This window comes from Pinus tabuliformis, chromosome 4_1 (assembly GCF_031772625.1).
Source record: "Pinus tabuliformis cultivar Carrire ecotype Pingquan chromosome 4_1, CPIR1, whole genome shotgun sequence".
Taxonomy (NCBI): Eukaryota; Viridiplantae; Streptophyta; class Pinopsida; order Pinales; family Pinaceae; genus Pinus; species Pinus tabuliformis.
The window spans coordinates 530,485,200-530,510,150 of NC_142303.1; the positions used below are offsets into that span (position 1 = coordinate 530,485,200).

Sequence of the window (24,951 nt, forward strand, 5' to 3'; positions counted from 1 at the left end):
AATTCTAATTTAATACTGCTTTAAAGCATAGGTTCCTAAAGGAATTCTTAGGAGAATTAAAAAGGATAACTTTCACAGTATAAATATTGGCCGCCTATTGAAATTAAACTGCAGTCTTCACAGACACAGACAGCAAGAGCTCCGAGGTTTTATTAGCAATCTGCTGGAAATCAAAGGCTGTTTTAGCAATCAAATCTGTTCAATTTGGGTTTGACACGAATATGAATTCAAAAATTGCTCGTTCTCAACAAATGACGCCCCTGATACGGGTCGTCTCTGCATTCTTCATTATCTGCCTGTTCATGAAAAGTGCAATTGCGTCCAGGGCTGCTGTGGCCACTCTTAAGAATACTGGTAAGAATAAAGACTGGTAATTTATGTGTGCCTTCAATCCATTTGGACATTTTCTCTTAGGTTTTTAAAGATGTGTGAATCATGCTATTTATTATGCTTATTTCGAAGTACTGAGTGGAATGGAATGGCAGCAGATACAGCTTCTTTCGGCAGTGAGGGCGTCCCTGCAGTGGATAAATTGAGTGGAATGGCAGATATAGCTTCTTCCGACGGCGAGAACGTCCCGGTAGCGGATAAACCACCGCCAAATTGCCATCCAGTTGCTCTCTGTGGACAATGTTTTCCATGTCAGCAAATCAAAGGAGATTACTTTTGCTGCGAAGGGTGATTATAGTTTAATTGACGTAATAATAAGGAGGTGTTATGTGATATGAAATTTTAGATTTATGTGTGGGAATGGCTCAGTTTATTTAGAAGTGACAGTGGCAATGAGAATCTAGAGTACAAGACCCACCATTTATTGGAAAATGTGGTTGTGTAATATGTTTCATATAGGGTTTATCAATGACATTGGTAAATGTGGTTGTGTTAGTATATATAATTGCGTAAAATTTTTAAGGGGTTATGAAAATATTCACTGCTTTAGATTGATTTTCAAAAAAATATGCTTAGCATATGTTTAGTCTTATTGTTTATCAACTAACGCATTGTGTTACAAAATTTGTTAGATTGTATTGATTTTTAATCAATTTAATAAATTATATTTGTGCAAAATGGCTCCCTACTCATTAATTTTTCAGGGATTTGAGATTATTCCAATTCTAATATGTTCATATTTTTAATTAGATGACGGAATTAATATATAAGCAAATTTTATTTAGCAAAATGGTCCATTTGACAATAAAATGTCTAATTTTTTTTACTCAATTTATATTAACCCATACTCTTTTTATACATGATTAATCAAGTAAATGTATATATTGTTAAAACATTTTTTGTATTGCATTACTTTTTTTTATTATATTTATGAAATTTTTACCTATATAAATCACATTAATATTTTTAATGTAATTAATGAAAAATTATCAAAAAAATTAAAATATATATATTTTAAATTTGACCGCAAATGCAAACATGAAGGCCCCACCTGTACAAAGTACGAATATTTGCTGACAGTGTACATAATGCTGTGAAAATGAAGGAATGAGCATCGGCTGAATAAAAGAAAAAACTCATTCATCAGGTCTGTCAGTGATAAGACAAGGGAGCATAATATATGAATGATATGGCGAAATACAGAATGTATCTGTTTTTTTATATTTTTATTTTTTAATTTAATTTATTGTAATAGGGTGATATGAGTTTTTATTTTTTAAAAGGTAAAGTTGTAATTTTTATTATTTAAATTATATTTTTAAATATTTAAATAAATTTAATATTTCAGAAAACTTAAATTTAAATTTAAGAAAAGGTCATAAAAGACGTATGGACCGCGCGTTTTAAATATAAATTTTAGTAAAATGGAACGTCTGGACACAAGAATGGTCGGTGCGGAAGGTTGGAAATAACGTATTTTATTGCATTATGTGGATTATTTTAAATATTATAATATTTCATATGATAAGTAAATTTCCTTTCTGTAAACCATTGTATTTGATCCTTTAATGAATTTGTATTTAAAATGTCAATATTTTTGCCAAATTCAATTCCTAGTAATATATGTTACTTCGCATAATACAGATTGTGGTTCTGTGTCTAGCCAGTCCTATTTGTGACCAGGCTTATGAATTGGCACTCACCTTTATTGATGAACTTAAATTATATATGTAAAGTTTATTTCAATGTTGTTTTTCGATTACATCAGCCTAAATACTATTTAACTAATTCATGTTCATGAATAAGTTTTGGGCTTGAAAGTTTAATTGAGAGCCATGCTTGTTTCGTCTCAGGTGAAGAATAATTCTCCAAATTTACTAATCATAGTTTCAGCTTTGTTTTAAAATATCACCACTTGTAATGAAAATGTATAACCCTCCAAATTTACTAATCATCATAGTTTCGGTTTTGTTTTAAAATATCACCACTTGTAATGAAAATGTCAAGATATAAAATAGTTTGGCAGTTTCAATGTGATTTGAATTCATAATTTTTGTACTTAAGGTTTAACCGAGAGACATGATTGTTTTGTCTCAAGTAAAGAATGATCCTCTGAATTTACGAATTGTCTTAAAATATCACTATTTCTAATAAAAATAAATCCGGACATAAAATAGTTTCGCAATATCAAGTAGGCTCGTGCTGCCATCTTTCTTTGAATGGCTAATTTTAGATATGAAGCAATATTTATTTGTTTATGACAAGTAAAAAGCATCTTTATAATAAGTACATAACTCAGCCTTCCAGATGCATTTAACGCAGCATTATTTAATTCAACACTCAATGCGTGTAATTATCAAAATGCCCTATGGATCTTATCAAAGCCACACCATGCAACATTTGAATATAGGATTAATTTAAAAATAAAGTTTGTAATTATTAAAAAAAAAGTTAAGTGGGGTTTTTAAGAAAAAATTATTAGATAAGAATTCATTGAAATCACAAGTTTGACAGGTAAACTTTTCATAATAAAAATGCACTAAATTTTTTTGAGAGTGCTGATTCTATATATGCAATCAATAATCAATTTAAACAACACTAATTAAAATTTACCCACAAAAAATTTAACCAAATTCCAACCAAAAATCTCATAAAACTTATAAAATCACAGTTACTGTTTGTTCCATTACCAAAATGATATATAAATGTAATTAGTAATGTGATATAACTCCTGCCCGGATGCGGGTGACACCAGGCATGAAGTGTTAAAGCCACTTGGCACGGTCGATAGGACACGCGACGGACAGAGAGCATTAAGGCTCCTCGCCGCCACCTCCCATCAACCTGCAAGGCAACATTCGAGCCTTAATGAAGGCGCAGGGTTCACAGCGAAGGCGGATGGCCGCATTCAATGCGGGGACATTCCGACGGAATGCAGAGGTCGTTAAATTTGCAGAGTTGGCCGGGGATGAAACCCACAGTGATGGTGCTCCTGCTCTGTGTCCTGAAAATTCTGGAGTTTTGGTGGAATTGGGGGAGACTGGTCGACTCCTGGTCCTCCCTGGTTCATGCCTACAGTCTTTTGTTTGCCATAGTGAGACGAATTGGGAGGAAGCTTGGTTGGAGGAAGTGGAGCTTGGGAAAATGGTGCGTGATAGAATGCCATGCCGTCGGGGCAGAGGCTCAGGGAGAGCCAGATCCGCTCGCGGGCCTGCAACTAACCAACACCACCATTGTTGTTGCATTTACTGCCACCGACGAGAAGGAGCACCTCAGGTGCAGGCAAGGCAAGTCACGGAGGTCGGAGGGTCCAACAATGGAGAGCAAACTCTACCAGCATTCGGCTCTGTCATCTTCTCGCTGTGCAATCCCAGAGAAAATCTGGGCATCAATGCGCACATTTCAGTCTTGTTTACCAGAATTCCGGAGGACCTGGAAGAAGGCTTGCCTCAACCTTCTGCAATGGAGCACCCCGCGGTCAATGAAGAGCGACTCCACTCGGAAAATCTGCCTCAGGCTCTGGAGGCAGAGTGCAGGCTCGTGGACAAAGGCAAAAGGCCAGTGGGGGAGGCCTCTAGCTCGAGGGAGGCAGAATTGCAGAAGAACGAACCTGTACTGCCGGCTTTCTTGGACGGTCTGCCGGAAGGACAAGGCTGGGCGTGGATACGGGAAGCTAACCCAGGGGAGTGCGAGCCCGAGGATGACGAGACAGAGGGCTAAGCCCAGATGGCTCTCATGCATGAAGACTGGACGCGTGTTGGGCTCGTGGTTGGTTCTCTCTCCTGCGGTCTTTAGTGATTCTAGTATGTTTTTTCTGTTCAATGTCGGTCATTCTCGGTCATATAAATCGTCTGCTGTTTCTGTGTCACTCTTCCGTCATGGAATTGAGTTTTGTCTGGCCTGGGCTATATCCACAAGCTCTGGTCAATCTCTGCCCCTGCGAGGGCTTTACAGAGATGGTTTTTTGTCTTTCTGCTGAAGGTTTTGGGATCAATTCAGGTATCTTCAGAGGGGTTTCTCAGAAATGTAATGGGTTGGGGGACTTTGCTACAGCTGCCATTAGGCAGCATGATACACTGCATGTAATTTTCCGTTGTACATATTAATACATAGTAGATAATGTTGCTTAGAAAAAAAAAAAAAATGTGATATAACTCCTATCAATAACCATAAACACTGAAACTAAACATTTACTTTATCATATAACAACTAAATAATATGCATACGGTTGGATGTATATCTGTATAACCACGGCCACTCAAGTTAAGTAATTCATAATTCATATAACCGTGAATGATAAGCATAGTTGGATATATTTATATTTATATAAACTCATTGTAAACTGTAAGCTTTATAATTAGGTGAGTGTTAAGTATTGCCACAAATTCGTAAAGGGCAGAGAAGAGAGATGGTTGAATTTAAAAGTATTCTAGATTGACTTCTCTGCACTTTGTTATACACTTATCACGCATACAACTTACGTTTCAAGTATCATTTTTATAAATGAATTTGTTTTTTTATTAAAATTAAAATCCATCTTTGTGGATCACTTAGCTGTAATAGGTTGAAATAAAATAAAATTTTATAGTTTTGATTGATTCAATATGTATTAAGTTGTACACTCATGTCCAAAATATATAGAAGATAAAGAAATTTAATTAATTTTTATTTAATTTGTTTTCTTGAGAGCATGGTTGTAAATTTTCAAAAATTTTATATCGTGGGTGACTAGTGCGGGTTTTATCCATCAAACTCGCGTTGCTCACACTGAGGCTAGTTAGGTACAATTCCTAAACAGACACGCTAATGCCAAGGTAAAAAAAATGAATTGAAATCTTCCATGAAAAATAGTTAATCTTGATTTTTCTCTCCGTGGATGCTCATAAAATGTTGGTTTATTGATGTTTTTCATAAAAGCCAGTCCAAAATGGTGATCGAATGGAAAGAGAGGGGTCATGAAGCTGAAGACCATCAGGCTATGCATGATGAAGACTGTATCGATGCCCTTCGAGCATATGGACTGCTCAAATTGTTTATGATTTTCGGGATTAGAGCACAACCTGAGTTATTGCAACACTTAATTAGTTGGTGCAATGTAGATCACCAATTGTTTATGTTCAGGGATCAAGAGCTTGAGATAGAGGTTGTCGACATCTACTTCATTACTAGGTTGTCCAAAAAGGGACAATAGGTACAGTTATTCGAATCATGTTCTGGAGGAGAGAGCACGAACATGCTTATTGCGAGGCATTGTCTGGGAGCTAAAAAGGGTAACAGTGGGAAGATTGGCATAAAAACCATTACCAGTCTCCCACTGCGAACCATCCTACACACTATGTCCTGAATAGTTGGGATGTAAGCATTGCATTAAACAATGTAAATTTTGAAACGAGAACTATAAACTCAAAACGGGAACTCTGGCCAAAAAACCCCGAAAAAACATCAAAAACAGTGCTAAAAACGAAAAGTGTTGATGCTAGAATAACACCTTTTTTTTTCCAAGCTAAATTTTCAACATGTTTTAAAAATGACAGTGAAAACCAATTTTTGGTGCAAAAATTGTCCAAAAAACTTCCTCAAAATGAAGTGTTGATGTTCGAATAACATTTTTTTTTTCTCAATGGTAAATTTTGTGCAAAAAACACCCTCAAAACGAAAAGTGTTGATGCTAGAATAACAATTTTTTTTTCAAGGGTGAAATTTCAACATTTCAAAATAATAGCATAAAATATTTTATCATGACCCCGAAAAACATTAAAATTTCAAAAAAAAAAAAAAAAAATTAAAACAATGAAAAAACACAAAACAAAAAAATAAAAAATAAAAATAACAAAACATAAATAAAAATATATACTAAAAACAAAACATAAAATAAAAAACACAAAACAAAAAAAATCAATCAAAAATAAAATCAATCATAAAAATGTAAAATGTAAAAAAAAAAAAACAACAAAACAAAATTAATCTATAAAAAATAAGAATTAAAAAACTAGAAAAAAATTACAAATTATAAACAAATAAATAGTAAAAAAAACATATCTAAAAAAATTGGGGAAAAAACAAATATGTAAACCATAAAAAAATTTGGGAAAAAAAGAAAAAACACATTTAAAAAACTATAAAATTAAATAGGTAACAATAGAAAAAAAAAAAAAAAAAACATTAACAAAAAAACTAAAAAAAATTAAAATTAAAAACAAACTAGATTTAAAAAAAAAAAAAAATGGAAAATTAATCAAAAAAAAAAAATTAGTGAAATTAAGATTAAAATGATGATTACTTAAAAAATAAATGTAAAAATACATATATATGAGACAAAATATAAATAAAAAATATTAAAAGCCTACACACATAGAAGAAAAAAATACATAGAAATAATAAGATATGCCAGAATAATTGTAATGAGATTTATAATTATACTAATTAAAAATATTTCCATATTATAATATATACATTAGTTTTATATTATGATATATATTACCTCATGTCAATGAGTGAATAATATTAATATTATTCCTTAAGATTAATATTAAGAATTATTATTATTTTACTACAACAATAATCAAATTAAGGTAGTGGTATGCACCACATGCATATACATCATAATTAAATTATCAATTCATTTTACGTGCATTATTTAATTCAACCAATGGTATAGATTTAGAGTTTCGCAACTCTGAGGGTTAGCTCAATTAGTCGAGTTCCTGTGGCTAAATCACCTTGCTATTGAGAGGTCACAGAGTCAATTCTCCTTACACTCACCTTGCTATTGAGAAGTCATAGAGTAAATTCTCCTTGACACCCTCAAGGTTAGGCTTTGCTAATAAGTCAGCACAATGTGATCCCTTCGGGTGGATCTCCCTTGATATTTCCTCGAAGAAAAAAAATCAAAATTCCATGTGTAATTCACAGAGAGAGTCTCACCTCTCAAGTAACTTCCTTGTATCTAAGTCAAATGTTTTCTATTAAAGACCTACCAAATCATGAAATGAAGCATTAACATAACTTAAAGACTATTCATAAATGGAGTGACTATGTTACATTGAAGTCTCCCAGAATTTTCCTATTAAGTTTTACGTTCAAGAAGATTTAGTGATTATAGATTAAGCCAACCTTAACCAACCAATGACTATGTATGGATCAAAATACACATGCCTTCTTCACTTCCCTATTACCCTATGGCACTATATCATCTTATGCATGATATGACATGTATTAGAAATCTTGGCTATTCAAATATGTTATACGACCATTGATGCAATAGTGGTTGTTGGTTCTTGTTTGTTAAATGGCTGATGTGTATACGGATGACATACATGTCATATACAGGTGATTCCATTAAATAATGCCCATAAAATTAAATGGACGTGAAACCAAGTAAGGTTATATCCCATTGACATAGAAATAAACAAATACAACTTGAGGTGAGTTTAACATAAAGGTTGAAATATTCCAAGCTGCCATCAACCAAATGAATGATCTAGATGAGAAAAGCCTAAAAACCCTAGAAGAGTCTAGAACAAATCAATATCTCAAAACGTGAAACTATATTTATCAACCATCCTTTGTTCCTTCATATATATATATTCACATGTGAGAGAGTGTGGAGAAAATAATTGTGCATCATCACTTCATAAATATCACAAAGGGAGACCTCACTATGACACAACATACAATTACCATGCATAATGTGGTCATAATTTGTAGAAGGGGATATGGAATAATGTCCCCCATTTACTATACATTACCCTAGATTTAGCCTTTACTTTGGTTTTTTTTTTTGTATTTGATAGCTACAACACATGGTTATCCCATGGTACTATTCTAAGCAAGTATAAATATAGTTAGTGCCTACAACTTACAAATCCTATTTAATTTCAAACGTATAACCTTCAAAAAGGAAACCACATGTTATTATCATTAGATTAATTTAATATCTACAGGAATATTTTGAATTATAAAAAGTGTATATTAGCTTTAACAAGGCAACAATTAAATACCAAATCTTCTTAGCTACTTCAGGCTTCTAGAAAATCAATCCACAAAAATATTAGTGAAATAATAAAAATAACATTTAATTTTAAAAATATTTTATATTTCCATTAAAATATAGCAGAAGATTATTTATACATTTCCTATAATGATGACATGTAAAAAGAAATATTAAAAAATAAATGAAATATTAAAGAAAACATAAAAATAGAATATATTTTTAAAAATACTCTACATTCCCATTGAAGTATAGCAAAAAGTTATTTCTTATCCAATTTCTTATTTTGGCCATTACACGCTAGAATTTAAAATACGCAACCTATATTCCCTTTAAAATGTAAAGAAATAATTTCATATAAGCTATGGAGGAACCCCAAATATTAAGATGATTAGACATCACAATATTGATTATTAACATATTTAAAGATTTTAAAATGTAAAGGAATTATCTTATGAATATTGGCATTCAAAGAAAAATGTTAAAATATTAGTTTATAATTAACTAATAAAGTTTAAATATTTTTATTTTTATGGATGGAGTTTAAATTAATATTAATCATAATTTAAAATTATGTAAAGATAGATATAATAATCTATTCATCTATTATTTTATTTTATTTTTTCTAATATTTCATTTATTTTTTAATATTTTTCTTGGCCCTTGAAAACATAAACAAAGGTGATATATGTACATATATATTTCTCACCACTTCTACCTTATATGTAAGCTAATAAATACTAATATAGCTACTACCTACAACTTATAAACTTTTTATATAAGTTTAAACATATAACTTTCAAAACTAAAACATATATCTTTCTCATTAAATTAATTCAATTAATTATAAAAGTGATAAAGATATATATAAAAAGTGCTCTTTATAACTCCTATGAATTGATTCATTTTTTTATCAAACAAATCTACAATTAAAAACATAAATGAAATATTAAACATAAAAATAAAATATATTTTAAAAACATTTTATATTTCTATGAAGTAAAGAACAATTTTATTTATCTATTTTTTTTCATGGCCATCACACATTTGAGTATAAAAAATAACCTATATTCCTCTTAAACTGTAAGAGACTTTATTTATCAATAATTTTATATTAGCCATGAAAGAACCCAAATGTGAGATTAAGAAATGTTAGTTATGATAATTGAGATAAATAAATATTGAGAAGTATAATATTGATAATTGACAGATATAAAAAATTCAAAATGTAAAGAAATTATCTTATGAATATCTTTATTAAAAAAAATAATAATAAAAAAATATATAATTAATTAATGAAATTTATATATCTTTATTTATATTGATTATTTGTAAATTAATATATTTTATTTCAAAAATAATATAAAATAATATTAATAAAAATAATTTTTAAACATCACATACAATAACAAATAACAAATAAATATAAAATTAATTAAACTACTTTACAAAACCTTAAACCTTACTTCTATGGTTATAATGGTTTGCATTCACTATGTTAGCATTGACAAGGATATAGTGAGACTTACATAGATTCAAGATTGCATTCACTTTGTTTGCAATGAAAAGGATACAGTAAGACTTACATAGTTTCAAGAAAAGTTTATTTGGACAAGTCTGCTCCAAGTTCAGACAATTTTAAAACAAATTCTCTAGAATGCATCACAACAAGAAAAGTTTATTTGGACAAGTCTGCTCCAAGTTAGTTCAGACAATTTTAAAGCAAATTCTCTAGAATGCATCACAACATATGGATTTGACCTAGAAATAAACTACTTTACAAAACCTTACGTCTATGGTTCGCATTCACTCTGTTCGCATTGAGGATACAATATTAAAAATTGTTAATTTCTAATTTTTATTACTATGGATAATAGATTATATATAACTATTAATATTTTATTATTATAAAATTATAAATTATTATCTCTAAACACTTCCATCACTGCAGTGGAGAAACAATATATTTACCTACCTAAAATCTTTTAACAAAAATTCACAAATTATAAATTCATGTTTTTGTTTAATTCCAGCAATTATACATCGACGTTTTTGTTTAATTCGGACAACGGAATGATACATTTGATCTTTGATTTGTAAATAAACCATTATGTAAAAATCAGTAATTCACAGTCGAAAATATTTATGTAAATGAAAATGATACCCTAATTGATACAAAACCAGAAAACCAGAAACGAGTATCGTGTTTGATTCTTTAGAGGCTTTTTGTGGTTTAAGCTTGAATGATACTATGTTGGTTTTCATGGAAGCTAGATATATCAGTTAACAAAAACCAGTATCATGGAAGCCGGCATATAGATATATCAGTCAACAAAAACTCTTAAATGTCACCACTGTGCGCTCACCTACAAGGCTGCAACAATAGTAAACCATATACAACAATAAACCACAACCCTACAGAAATACATAAACAAATTTAAGTGATATTTAATCTATTTGTATACTCTAACATATTATAGAATAACCACGGCCTCCACATTTGATTCAGTGTTTGTAACACCGTAGGGCTTGTAGGCAATTTAAGAGAACAAGCACTGGTCAGCCACTTCTATGTTCTAGCCGGCTTGGACGATCGTCGAAGAGGTGATGCTTTGCAAAAGCACTCATGGCCAAATTTAGCAGAAGTTTAAAGTCTTCCAACATCCCCCCAGCCACTTCTATGTTCTAGCCGGCTTGGACGATCCTCGAAGAGGTGATGCTTTGCAAAAGCACTCATGGCCAAATTTAGCAGAAGTTTAAAGTCTTCCAACATCCCCCCATCCCACAGCTGGCTATCGTAAAAGTATTTAAGCATAGCACCGCTTAAGAGTGGATGCCTTAGAATTCGTTGGAGTCCACACAGAAGCTTCAACACCTTCTCATGAACAGCGTTTGAATTCATAATCGCTATTATCGTTAAAATGAGAAACCAGAGTGCCGAGTTCTTTAAAAAGACACACAGGATGTCGAAGAAACTTTCTGTGGAGATTATAAACAACATGTTCTCCTTGCAATGACTCTAAGAATATCGACTGAGCGGGTAGATAAATTCAAAATCGAACATCGGCTGAGCGGGTAGATAAATTCAAAATCAAATTTCCAATTAGCTTGCCATTAATGCGTATACTGTATTGTATACCCTAGTATTCCTATGCTACGGTCTGGTGGTCGTAGTACCAACGGAGGCGGCTTCTTGTCCAGAGAGGCGGACCTCAAGATTGGAGTGGCTCGCTGGAACTGGAAATTTTCCCGCCGATCAAACAATCCCAGGCCTGTTTAGACTGCTACTCCAATAAGGACGGAGAAACCTTGAATTAAATGATTTTATAAAAAGCAATTATTTATATTTATTTTTTATTATCATATTTATTATCATATTTGTTTGGCCATATTTGTTTCAGAAGCAACATATTATGAATGGACGAGCCCTTGGGCCCCCGGCCGCGCCACCAGCCCCTCCCGGAATCGACGAGCCCCTCCCGCCGCCCGCTGGTGGCGCGGCCGAGGGCCCAAGGGCTGCGCCGTTTTTTTATTTTTTTTATTTTTTAATTAAAACATTAATATTTAATAAAAAAATTTAATATGTTTTAAAAAAAAAATTTAATAAATAAAAAATAAAAAAACTTTAATAATATTTTTTAATTTTTTTATATAACAATTATAACTAATTTTTTTAATATATTAATTTAAAAAAAAAATTATTAATTTTTTAAATTTTAAATTAAAAAATTAAAATGTGTTTTAAAAAAATTAATTTTTTTTTTTTATGATTTATATTTTAAAATAAATAACATATTGTTTAAAAAAACATTATAAATTTTTTCTTAATTTTAACATAAAATGTAAATTTAAAAAAAAATGTAAATTTAATTTTTTTTTTTTTTTTTTTAACATAAAATGTAGGTTTAATTTTTTTTTTTTTTTGAAAATATAAAATGTAGTTTTAATAGTTTGAATTTTTAAATTAAAAAATAATAATAATAAAAAATGTTAATTTTTTTTTTTTTTTTTTTTTAATAAATGACAAGATTGTTTAAAAAAAATAAAAATTATTTATTTAGTTTTAAATAAAATAGGTATATTTAATAAAAGATAATTGTATTTTTGTTTTTTAAATAAAAAATAACCATTTTTTTGGGTTTATTTTTTTTATAATTTAATTTTGTTTTTGTTTTTTTAATATTAATTTTACTAGTTTTTTTATTTTTTTCGTTAATTTTCTATTTTTTTTTTAAAACTAGTTTGTTTTTATTTTTATTTTTATTTTTTTTCCTAGTTTTTTCTAATGTTTTTTTTAATTTCTCTATTTCTACTTATATATATATATATATATATATATTTTAATTTTGTTTCTTTTTTCCAAATTCTTTATGGTTTGTGAGTGTTTTTTTTTTTTTTTTTTTTAACATTTTTTGTTTTTTTTTTAAATATTAATTTCACTAGTTTTTTAAATTTTTTTAGTTATTTTTCTATTTTTTTCTTTAAACTAGTTTGTTTCTTTTTTTTTTTTCCTAGTTTATATATAGATATATATATATATATATATATATTTTATTTCTCAATATTTACTTACTTAATTATATATATATATATATATATATATATATAGATATATATATATATATATTTTTTTTTATAATTGTTTTTTTTTTCCAAATTTTTTTATGGTTTATGATATAAATTTTTTTTAACATTTTTTATTTTTTGTTTTTGTCTTTTTTATATATATTTTTATATTTGTTTTTTAGAGACAATTATTTCATGTGGATTGAAAATTTAATTAATGATGTATAAATATGTAGAATATCGAAAATGTAAAATATCGACCTTCTTCTTTAAATATGCAAATCAATAAAAGCCCCACTACAAAAATAAAAATAAAAAAAAATAAAAACTAGAAAATATGAAGAAGAAGATCACTTCCAAAATTATTAAATTTACGAAATAATTATTTACATTTCATACATTAGAAAATTTAAAGTCAAAAAATAGGGCTTTTAAAAAAAGGGTTACGAAATAATTATTTACATTTCACACACTAGAAAATTTAAAGTCAAAAATAGGTCTTTTAAAAAAAAGGGTGTGATGCAGAATACTCACTTTTTAAAATCAGCATGAAAATCACTACCATTCTAAAACTTGATTTCATCCTTGAACATGAAAAAAAATTAAAGTTCCAAAAACCATGTTCTAAAAAAAACATGTGTATTCTGCATCACCACTTTTGAAAATCAGGTCATTTTTTGCTATCTCTACGAAACGGGTAACAGTATCAGTTCCCGTTTCAAAGTTTACATTGTTATTAGGTGTCAAAGTCTCACTTCCAGTACGTGATCAAATGCCTAAATCCCATGATATTCAACTGATGTGAAGGTTTATTGGCATACATGAAGCACCAATTGACCAAGTGCAAGAGGGGAAATATGAAACAATTTGGTTTCGGATCTATTCTGGTGATGTTCATCTTGGAACATGTACCATTATTCCATTATCAGTTTTTGGAATTGGATCCACCAGCACCCATAGACCCAAGTTTTCTTAGATGGGGAGAGTTGATGCCAGGACATGGGGGCAGTCAACAGATGTCATTCCCTCTAGCATTCTTCGGAGGGTTGGGACAACAACTAATCATGGTCGATGATTGGGTGTATGCAGGGATGGATTTGTAAGCAGATCTAGATCTTCCACTCCCTCCAGGGAAATAGCTGACTCATTCAAGTAAACTATTTTTGAATTTTTTTGAATTTTATATCATTTTTTTATGTGTATTGAGATTTGACTTATAATTTTGTGCGGATGCTGGACCAAAGAGACCTCCAAGGGCTTCTCCAATAGCTAGGCGAGTGGCATGCAAAATCGAGGATTCTCCTCCATATGTAGAGGGAGCAGATCCCATCATTGAGGTAGAGCACAACCTGGAAAGCTTAACTAGAGGGATTCCAGAATATGCCTCGATCGATGAGGTTCCATTACACTATCAGAGGCACATAGTAGGAGTATCCGCTAGACTACGTCGACTACTTGGCTGAGCCATTAGGGCTTTCTGGTCTTATCATGAGCACCATGTGGATGAATAGCCAACTTATAGTTTACTTTCTGAACTATGTAGGCTTGTAAAGCGATGTGTCTCGGAACACAAATTTTGTTATTCTGATGTAGCAAACATTTTTGCAAACACTCACTATATATATATATATATATATATATATATATACATGTTTTCATGTTTACCATATTCGATGTGTGATGTTCTATGATTTACAGGTTTCGCAAATGTCTATCTAACACATAATTAGCCAATGCATCTGTTAATGTATTCATGCGTCTTGGAATGTGATGATAAGTAATAAAATCAAATTCTTGTTCCAATAAATGAACTCGCAAATACATTCTCAAAATTTGAGGGTTTCTAACTAAATATTGTCCATTAAGTTGTAGCATAATGACCTGTGAATCAAGTTTTATGATTAACTCTCTAATGCCAAGAGTGATAGCTTCTGAAAAAAGCTCGATGACCGCACTATATTCGGAAATGTTATTAGTCGTTTGACCTAAACATATACCTTGAAAATTCACTAACTCACCATTAAGGTCATAGATTTCCCATGCAGCGAAAGATAGATTTTGTGTACTATGGAAAGCACGATTATCAAAACCAATGTAATGGTTTGGATGACATCTGCAAACCAAGTAGAGCACCAGGCAAGCAGAGGAAAATGTTTGCAAAAGAAAACTAACACACCAAAATCACACTGCACACTAATGAAAACACACAATGGTGTATATGAATATTTACACGGGTAATCACACATAATACTTCATCACGTAAAGCCCGTTTTGGGGCTCAGCCAAAGAATTTACTTCATGGTCCACTAACTCGTAGGCACCTTTTTGTAAAGCTCGCTTGACAATGTAAGGCCCATGCCACATTGGCTCGAATTTCCCAACTCCCAATTTGTCATTGGCTTGACCATAAAGTAAGACCAAGTCACCTTCAGTGAAAACACGAGGAGAAACAGTTTTATCATATTGAGCCTTAACTCATTTTTTCTGGGCTTTAATTACTAATGCTGCGAAGAGGTGGATTTCATCGAGCCTTTCGAGGTAAAGTAAACGTTCCTCTTCAAGTGAGGTATCTAGGAGTAATTCGATGGCTAGTTTTAATGAAGGAATTTCACACTCAATTGGAAGAGTTGCCTCCAGACCATACACCAACTGAAAGGGTGTGAATCCAGTGGCAGTATTAGCTTGGTAAGCCCAAAGAGCTAAAAATAGCATAAGATGCTAATTATATTTATGTATCCCAATGGTGCATTGAAGCATAGGAACCAAGATTTTGTTGACTACCTCAACTTGGCCATTAGCCTATGGATAATAAGGGGTTGAGTTGTCGTGACACAAACCCAACCCAACATTAAGCTCTGCCATCACGGAGTTTCAAGAATGAGATCCATGATCAATAACGATGGCTTGAGGGACACCAAATCAAGCTATGACATGGTTAAAATGAAATTGAGCGGCGGTTTTACTATCAGATTCACGTATGGGCATCACCTCGGCCCATTTAGTAAAATAATCAATGACGATGATGATATAACCATGCCCCCCAGCCAAGCGAGGGTTACATGTCATGAAATCAATCCCACATTTAGAAAAGGGGCCAACGGTAACAACTAGGTATAGGGGTGCAGGTGGGACGCGTTGTTTATGGTTGTAAAATTGGCAAGCGTGACATTTTTGGAATGCTAAAATGAAATCTTTAAAGATGGATGGGCAAAATAACCAACATGAAGGATTTTCTGAGTAGTAGCATATTTGGACATATGACCACAACAAGCCCCAGAGTGGCAGTCGTTGAGAACTGTCTCAGCTTCTTCGAGTGTCAAACATCGACGAAGGATAGAATCGACACCAACACAATACAAAGTATCACCAATGATTCAATAGGGTTGGGACTGATTTCGAATGGCACAACGTTCAGAATTAGACAACTCTAATCAAATTTTTTGGGTATGGAGATAGAAAATAATTTCCCTGTACCATGGGTCAAGATTGCTGATGAGAAAAAGAGTCTCATCAGGAATGTGCTCATCGAAAGTAGTAGACGTCGTTGCAAAGGGAAGGTCACAAATCAATTCAGCGAAAACCAACGATTTCTTTGATTTGGCTGTAGCAAACTCCAAATCAAATTCTTGAAGGATAACAATCCACTTAGAATATTTTCCCCCCAACAACTGACGAGTCAGAATGTAGGTCATGGGGTTGCAATCGGAAATCACAATGGTTTTTCGTAAAAGAATATAGTGGCGAAAGCGCTGAATAACATGAACGGTGACTAAAGCAAGCTTCTCGACATGGGCATATTGAGTCTCAATATCAATAAGATTCTAGCTTAAGTAGTAGATCACGTGTTCATTTCCATCATCATCGTCTTGCACTAGTATCATGGAAATAGTACTATCGGCTGCAGCTAAGTACAAGAAGTAATCACGGTGATAGTCGATAGGATGCAGCAAAGAAGCACTAATGAGAGTGTTCTTTAATGCATCAAAATATCTTTGCGCGATTTCATCCCAAATAAATGGGATCCCCTTTTTTTAGCAAATGAGTAAATCCCTTGGCAAGCTCAACGTAGTTAGGTACAAAACGACAGAGGAAATTAGCTTTCCCTTGCAAGCTCTATAATTGATGTAAAGATGATGGAGGAGATAAGTTTACAATGGCCTCAAATTTGAGGGGATCAATTCAGATGCCTTCCTTTGATACCACAAACCCTAGGAAACGACCAAATTCAAAACAGAAGACACACTTGTGCAGATTCAAATGAATATTGTAGTGTCTAAATGAAGAAAAATCACTCGTAGGTGGTTAGGATGATCTTGACGCTTAGCAGAATGAGCTAGAAATTCGTCAAGATATGGTTGAATGATGTGTTTGATGTCATGAAAAGCATAAGGCATAGCACGTTGGAAGGTAGCACCAAAATTTTTCATACTGAAAGGGAGTTTCTTAAAGGCAAAGGTCTCCCATCGATTTATGTTGATCAGCGGGAAGAACGTTAATCTGATTGTAGTCAAAAAAACTGTCCATAAAAGAAAAAATCTCAGTCCGAGCACATTCATCAATGATTTGATCAATAAAAGGAGTTAGATAATTATCTTTGGGACATGCTCGATTAATATCATGGTAACCAACAGAAACACGGATAGTCCCTTGTTTTTTAGTCATAAGGACAATGTTTGATTTTCTCTTAGCTATTTATTATGCTTATTTGGATTCACTAACAGGAATGCAGCAGATACAGCTTCTTTCGGCAGTGAGGGCGTCCCTGCAGTGGATAAACTGAGTGGAATGGCAGATATAGCTTCTTCCGACGGCGAGAACGTCCCGGTAGCGGATAAACCACCGCCAAATTGCCATCCAGTTGCTCTCTGTGGATAATGTTTTCCATGTCAGCAAATCAAAGGAGATTACTTTTGCTGCGAAGGGTGATTATAGTTTAATTGACGTAATAATAAGGAAGTGTTATGTGATATGAAATTTTAGATTTATGTGGGTGAATGGCTCAGTTTATTTAGAAGTGACAGTGGTAATGAGAATCTAGAGTACAAGACCCACCACTTATTGGAAAATAAATGTGGTTGTGTAATATGTTTCATATAGGGTTTATTAATAATATTGGTAAATGTGGTTGTGTTAGTATATATAATTGCGTAAAAATTTTAATGGGTTATGAAAATATTCATTATTTAAATTAATTTTCAAAAAATATACTTAGCATATATTTAGTCTAGTTTATAAAAAAATGTTAAAATGAAACTTGGTTACACTGTAAAAACTTTCAAACTTTCTACTTCTAGTAAATAGAACAGCGATCGATACTTTTCGAATTTATCAAGTAAATCAACTCTCGTGGTATATAATTTAATTATATTGATTGCGTTGAAAAAAATCTTAATCTAAAAAATATATATATTAGGATATAAGAACCATCGCCATTTTATTAGTTCATCAAATAAATTTATAATAATATTATAAAATTTATATTTATTAATCTATAATAAATCTACGTACATACACACCTAAAACAAAACTTTAATATTTGTAATTTAATTTAATTTATTTATTTTCTATAATTTAATGTTATTCAACTTATACTTTGTAAAATTAACATAATATATTAGGCATGGGTGTGAAAAGCATAATAAATGAAGGATTAAGTTTGAAGTTTGGTCACTAAAGCACCATTAAAAAATATTCATACTCAATACATCTAGGTAGTATACCTTAAAATATAAATATAAATATATATATAAATATATATATATAATAAACTCTTTATATAAATATATTGTATTCAAATGTCATTCACAACCACATAGATCCACTACCTTAATAATATTCTCGAACTAGTCAAACGAGGGAGACAACACCACTAGCAAGAAGGGATCTTTGAATATTATCATTGAAGATTTTATTTAAATGTTGAATTTTGTTTCCTAGCAGTTTTCCAAAGCAATTGAAGATAATGAACGTGACCTTTCTAACAAAATCAATACCCGCTAATATCGCCATACTGCATTTCCCCTTATCGTACCAACACCACCGAACAAAGCGCCCTGATTCTTTGCTTTGCTTTTGACTATCGTAATTATAATTATAATTATTTTTTGACTTGGTTCCATTTCCAAATGGCTTGAATTTATCAAAGACTTTTAATAGTGCCTCGTTGAAGTTTCAATTTTACTCATCAATAATATTTAACTATATTTAATTAATGAATATTTAAAGATTTTTAGAAGAAAATTGAATTTTTGGAAGAGAATTGTGTAAAGAATTAAATTTATTTAACATTTTGAGTTGACACTCTAACTATCATCAAAAATTTAATAGATGAAGTGTCCACTTAAAATGTTGGATTAACTTAATTTTCTAGACATTGCTCTTTCAAAAATTCTTAACAACATGAATAACCACAAAAATTTCTAATCACAAATTTTATTTTATTAAAATATAAATAAATAAAAATTAGTTAATTTTTGCTCATAAAATATAGTTTAATTGGCCAATGTATAAAGTAATATGTAAAATATGAAATTCAAAATTCAAATTCCCACAAATTAAATAAAAAATAATCTATTTTTTAACTTTACTTTTCAAATTAGACTTATTAAATTTAAAATATTTTATAAATTATTATTAATATATAATAAATTAAATAATAATGTATAATACAATATGAAGTAAAATAATAAACACTGACTTAAGAATATCCTAATTTCTTTTCCAGCAATTATTATTTATTTTTCCACCATGAAATATATAAAAGATATTGCAATATTTTTATTGAGAAGGATTTATAATTATCAAAACACTAAATAACTTATGAAAATAATACTTTTATTCAGAAGACTTTATGATAATCAAAATACTAAGTTTTTTTGGGAATAAAAAGTGTGAACTTTGAGAATAAAATTATTTGGGATAATTATTACTTTTCCTTCTTATTTTAATTAAAACAATCTTCCTATTAAATAAAATTTATAAATTTTAAAAATATATAATATAAATAATATAAAAGATTAATATTTTTTATTTTTTTTTCAGAGGAAAAAAAATCACCATATTTTTATATATAGATATAAAAAGACATATAACAGAACATAAGGCAAAAGGGAGAGCTAAAACATAACTCCCGACAGATTTGCAGAGGATGGCCATATGCCAAAGCCACAAAATCCAAAGATTTGATCCTGAAAGCCTCTAACAGGTCCAGCTAAATGAACATATGACCCAAGATAACGAAGAATGCAGCAGATTACAGAACTTTGGAAGAAGGAGACAGCCTCCTTAAAGGAGAAGGAAACAGAGGGATCATTACACCAACAGCCAAATGGATAAAACACATAGACTGATACCATCATAGCAGAAAAACCCAACAAGGAGACATGGAGCTGAAAGTCAGTCTACCAAGCATACGAATCATAGAAGGCTAGAATCTTCTGAATAATAACCTGAATGGGTTCTTTGGAATGTTGAAAGATAAGAGCATTTCGCCATAACCACAAGAACCAGCAAGAAATAATGAACAGCGATCTCGCCGAAGAGGACTAACTACTCCACCAAATAAAAGCTTCCTGAACAGAAGAGAAAGACATGTGAGGGAAACCAAACTGTAAAGACAATTCATACCAGATTTGGAGAGACGAGGAGCATTGAAAGAACAGGTGCAAATTGGATTCCGCATCGTTGAAGCACATGGAACATCTGCTCGGACCCTGCCAATTTTTCCTCTGAAGAACTTCCCACGTGAGGTTCTTATTCCAATATAGCAGCCAGGAGAAAACGATCATTTTAAGGGGGCAAGAGGCCTTCCAGAAACAGGAGGGAAAGATCTGAGAAGAGCTTCTTGCTGATGATGAGATAAGATCTGCATAAATGAGCTTCACATTTGCAGATTGAAAGGATCCTTTTAAGCTCCAGACCAAGTGATCATGAGTGCCCGATCGTTGTACTCCTAAACTGCCTAAAGAAGCTTTTATTGAATCCCATAGCGGCCGCAATAGAGGTGGCAAGCACAGGTCCTCCGCTTCTTTCCAGACCGGGACAGAACCCCTCCATTGCTTAATTAACTTGTCCCAAGTGAACAAACCCTGCCTGTGGAAGGAAAGAACCAGCTGATGAGGAAAAGATATACCCCGCGCGCACGAGATGGAGTCGAATCCAATGAGAATACTGGTGCCTGAGGAGAGGTTCCAGCTTAAAAACTGCAGGAAGAAAGGCTGAGTTTTTCTTAAACTCTGCCAGATCGCCGAACCATGCCTAATGCCAACCGTTCCCCTCCTGTACCAAAAATCAATGCACCTGCCTCTCATGTATTTTCCTTTAATGATCATGCTCCACAGTCCGGCTCCGAAAATACCACGGTGGAGGGATTTACAAAGAAGAGCGTTTCCAAATGAGCGTAAGTCAAGGAGACCCCAGCCGCCATCGATCTTAGGCTTTGATATGGCTGATAGCTTAACAAGGTGCATTTTGCTATGAACAGAGCGACCACCCCAAAGGAAATTGGCGATCAATCTGTTCATGTGATTAATGGTACTAGAAGGAAGATAAAATAGATGAGCCCAGAAAACTGAGAGCTGAGAGAGGACCGCCTGCACGAGAACGAGTCTACCAGCCAGGGAAAGGAGTTTGAACTCCCAGATGGATATCCTTTTATAAAAACGATCCAGAAGCCATAACCAGTCCGAATTTGAGTTACCTTTTGCTTTTAAAGGAAAGCCTAAATATTTAAGCCCTTGCGATATAGAAATTGGAGCGATGCTCATCAGGTCCGCAATCCAGCGAACAATTTCGAGGTTCAAATCATTATGGTATAGAGAGGATTTTCCCCTGTTAACAATAAGGCCTGTAGCTCGCTGGAACTTCAGAAGAATATCATAAATACACTGCCAGGAGTTTTTGCAAAGCATAGCAAAAATTAGAACATCATCTACAAAGAGATTATGAGAAAGGGATACGTTTTTGCATATCTTTACCGGCCTACAACGCTTCTCTGCTACTGCTTTGTTCAGGTGCAAACTAAGAGAATTCATAACCAAAATAAAGAGCAAAGGAGATAAGGGACACCCCTGTCGGAGTCCTCTCTCCGCCTGGAAAGAAGGGGAGGGTGATCCATTTATAATGACAGAGTATTTAACATTTTCTACACAGCTCATGACCCAATTGACACTTTGAGACTTCAGTCCAATTTTTGCAAGAAGAATTCTTAAAAAACCACAATCCACGCAGTCGTAGTCTCTTTGCAGATCGATCTTGAGGATGGCCGCGTCCTTATTTTTGGATAGCATAGAGAAAAGAGTTTCCTGCGTCAAGGCGACCGCGTCCAAGATAGACCTGCCTTTTAAGAAAGCATGCTGGTCCCCCGTAATGCAGCGATTAAGAAAAGGCTTCAATCTTTCTGCAATGATTTTAGAAGATAATTTGAACAAAATATTACAGAGTGAGATGGGCCTGAAGTCATGGAAGGTCTCCGCCCTGATTTTTTTTGGAATCAGGGCTATAAAAGTTGAAGAGATCTCAGGATGAATGCTTCCAGACATCCTTGAAGCGTCGAGCATCCGCAACAAGTCCAATTTAATAAGATCGAAGAAATGGGAGAAAAATTCTATTGGCCACCCATCGGGACCCGGACTTTTGTCCTTTTTGATAGACTTGATAGCGCTCAGGAGTTCCTCTTCTGATATAGGCTTGATAAATTCTTCATTAGCAGTATCATCCAACATTTCCGGAACCATCTCTATGCCCCACATAACATCTTCAATTAGCACCTCCCTTCTTTTAAAATGGCTATGAAAAAAACTCACTGCCTCCCTAGTGATCTCTTCCTGAGAAGAGAGGATATTTCCCCAATCATCTTTTATGCTCCATATGGTATTCCTTTCCCTCCTAGCATTTGCAAACCTATGAAAAAAACTTGTATTTCTATCTCCCTCTTTGAGCCAGATGGCTCGGCTCTTGAGATGCCAGGTAGCCTCCTCCCTTTGCAATATCTGTTGTTTCTTTTTCTCCAGATTCCTAATCAAAATTTTTTGATCAAAAGATAACCTGTTTGGGTCAGCTGATTGACATAGGGAATCCAATTCCCTTCTCGCATTTTCCAGTTCCTGTTTATCCATCCTCCTTTTGTGTCTTTGCCATTCCATCGTCGTTGTCCGCAGCCTATCCATTTTGATGCGAAAAGGCATAAACTGCGCCATCTCATCTTCTTGCAGATTTTTCCAATTGCTTGAGATCTTGTCATTAAAGGAAGGGTCTGTTAGATGAACCTGATTGAATTTGAAGGGGTAACCGCGCCTGAAGACTTTTTCTCTCCACTTCAGGAAGATGGGTCTGTGGTCTGAAATGTGGTCGCTTCCTATAGATAAAACAGGCGTTCCCATCTTAGCGAAAATACTTGCATGCATAATTACTCTATCGATCCGCTTTGCTATATATGCCTGCCTGGTCCTGCTGTTGTCCCATGTTAGACACATATTTTCCGGCACAACGTCGACCACATCCCTGTTAAGAAGTTCTCTCTTGAATTTTCCAACCATATTGCCGGGACTCCTGCAATTCCCCCAACATTCGGTTGAGCCCAGAACTAGATTAAAGTCACCCGCCATCAATAGGGATTTAATTTCAAGGATTCTGGATTGAAAGATCCTTTCCCAGTAAGCAAGTCTATTTTTATAAGGCGCGTAAATATTTATCAGGTTGAGAATGAAGTCTTGACCCCTGATAGAAGCTGTTAGGAGGATTCCTGCACAGCATTTGTAAGCTTTTGCCCTTATCCATTCTAGATCCCACATAACAACAAGACCACCTGACTGACCATTTGCCTCAGTGGCAGCCATGTACCATTTTGGAAACATTCTCCTGAAATAAACAATCGCCACTTTACTGGGATGCATAGTTTCTTGAATAAAGATGACCTTTGGATGAGCCCTGATGAATACATCTTTTAGCGCGTTAAATTTAGGGGCTGCGCCTAGTCCCCTGATATTCATCGAAACAAGAAAGGTCATTTTGATGACTGTCCAGCCTCACATGCTCTAAGGGGCTGAAATTTAGGTGATTCAAATACAGGGACTTCCACCAATGATAAGTTCCTCACACCCTGCTCCGACGCTATCGACCTTCCTCTAAAGTGGCGACTTCCCCCTTTGGATTTCTTTCTGACCGTAATATTTCTGGCCGAATTTGGGCTGATGTGCTGAATGGGAGAGCTCATCGGCTTGTGAATGGTCAAGGGCTGTAGATCCAGAGATGATCTATTGAAGAGGAAATCTAAATCACTGTCCGGGTTATTAGCAGGAGATTCCAAAAATCGAAAGTCGGGAGAAGCCAGATCATTCCCTTGTGTCTGAATGGGCTTCTTGCCTTTTGAGTGATCTTTGACCGGAGAAGACGAAGATGATGAAATCTGAATTGGAAGAGATCCCATTAAAAAGTCCCTCTGATTCATATCTGGGGGGGAAGGTACAGGAAAGTCCTCACGGGGTTCCGGAATATTTGCAGCTTGAGGAGGCGGAGAGAAAGCATCAGATCGACCGGGAGGATCAAGAGGGGATAAGTGAATATCAGCGTGAGGAGGGAGATCCTGAGAAGAGAATTTATGGAGCGGCTTTAATCCTTGTGATTCCTGCTGACTCTGAACTGGAGGCTCACGGAAGTCTAATATCTCCTGGGAATGCTTTGAGTCTAATTTCCTGTTGCAGCTGAAAACTGGTTTCTTTATTCTTCTTGAAAATCGGAGATTGCAATTTTTGATCAGATGTCCCGTTTTGTGGCATCCGGAACACCTGAAGGGAATGCCCCAGAAATCTAGCCTTTGATGGATGTTGGAACCCCCCCAAAAGATCTCCAGATGTTCAGGGTATCCGCCCTTATATTGCTTCTCAATAAGGATCCAAGCTATTCGCTTGTCCTTTTCTCCTCTGCACCAGGGGTCAACATACACGAACTTACCAATCGAATCACCAATTTTAGCGAGGGTCTCTTCTGACCAAAGTTCCAGCGGTAGG

The 24,951-nt window shown here is 33.3% G+C and overlaps 1 protein-coding gene across 3 annotated transcripts; it reads left to right on the plus strand.

Moving 5' to 3' along the window:
• Positions 1 to 79: 79 nt before the first annotated feature.
• LOC149176921 (uncharacterized) lies at positions 80 to 18,003 on the plus strand. Of its 3 annotated transcripts, none has more exons than XM_089423237.1 (2): positions 80 to 354; positions 17,679 to 18,003. In XM_089423237.1, exons 1-2 carry the CDS (start codon positions 222 to 224, stop codon positions 17,819 to 17,821), a joined length of 276 nt encoding a protein of 91 aa, XP_089279363.1. In that variant the 5' UTR covers positions 80 to 221; the 3' UTR covers positions 17,822 to 18,003. The 3 variants fall into 3 exon arrangements, with proteins under 3 accessions (XP_089279363.1, XP_089279361.1, XP_089279362.1); XM_089423235.1 differs by lacking the exon at positions 17,679 to 18,003 and adding an exon at positions 486 to 939 and having other exon boundaries at positions 88 to 354; XM_089423236.1 differs by lacking the exon at positions 17,679 to 18,003 and adding an exon at positions 489 to 939 and having other exon boundaries at positions 91 to 354.
• Positions 18,004 to 24,951: the final 6,948 nt, after the last annotated feature.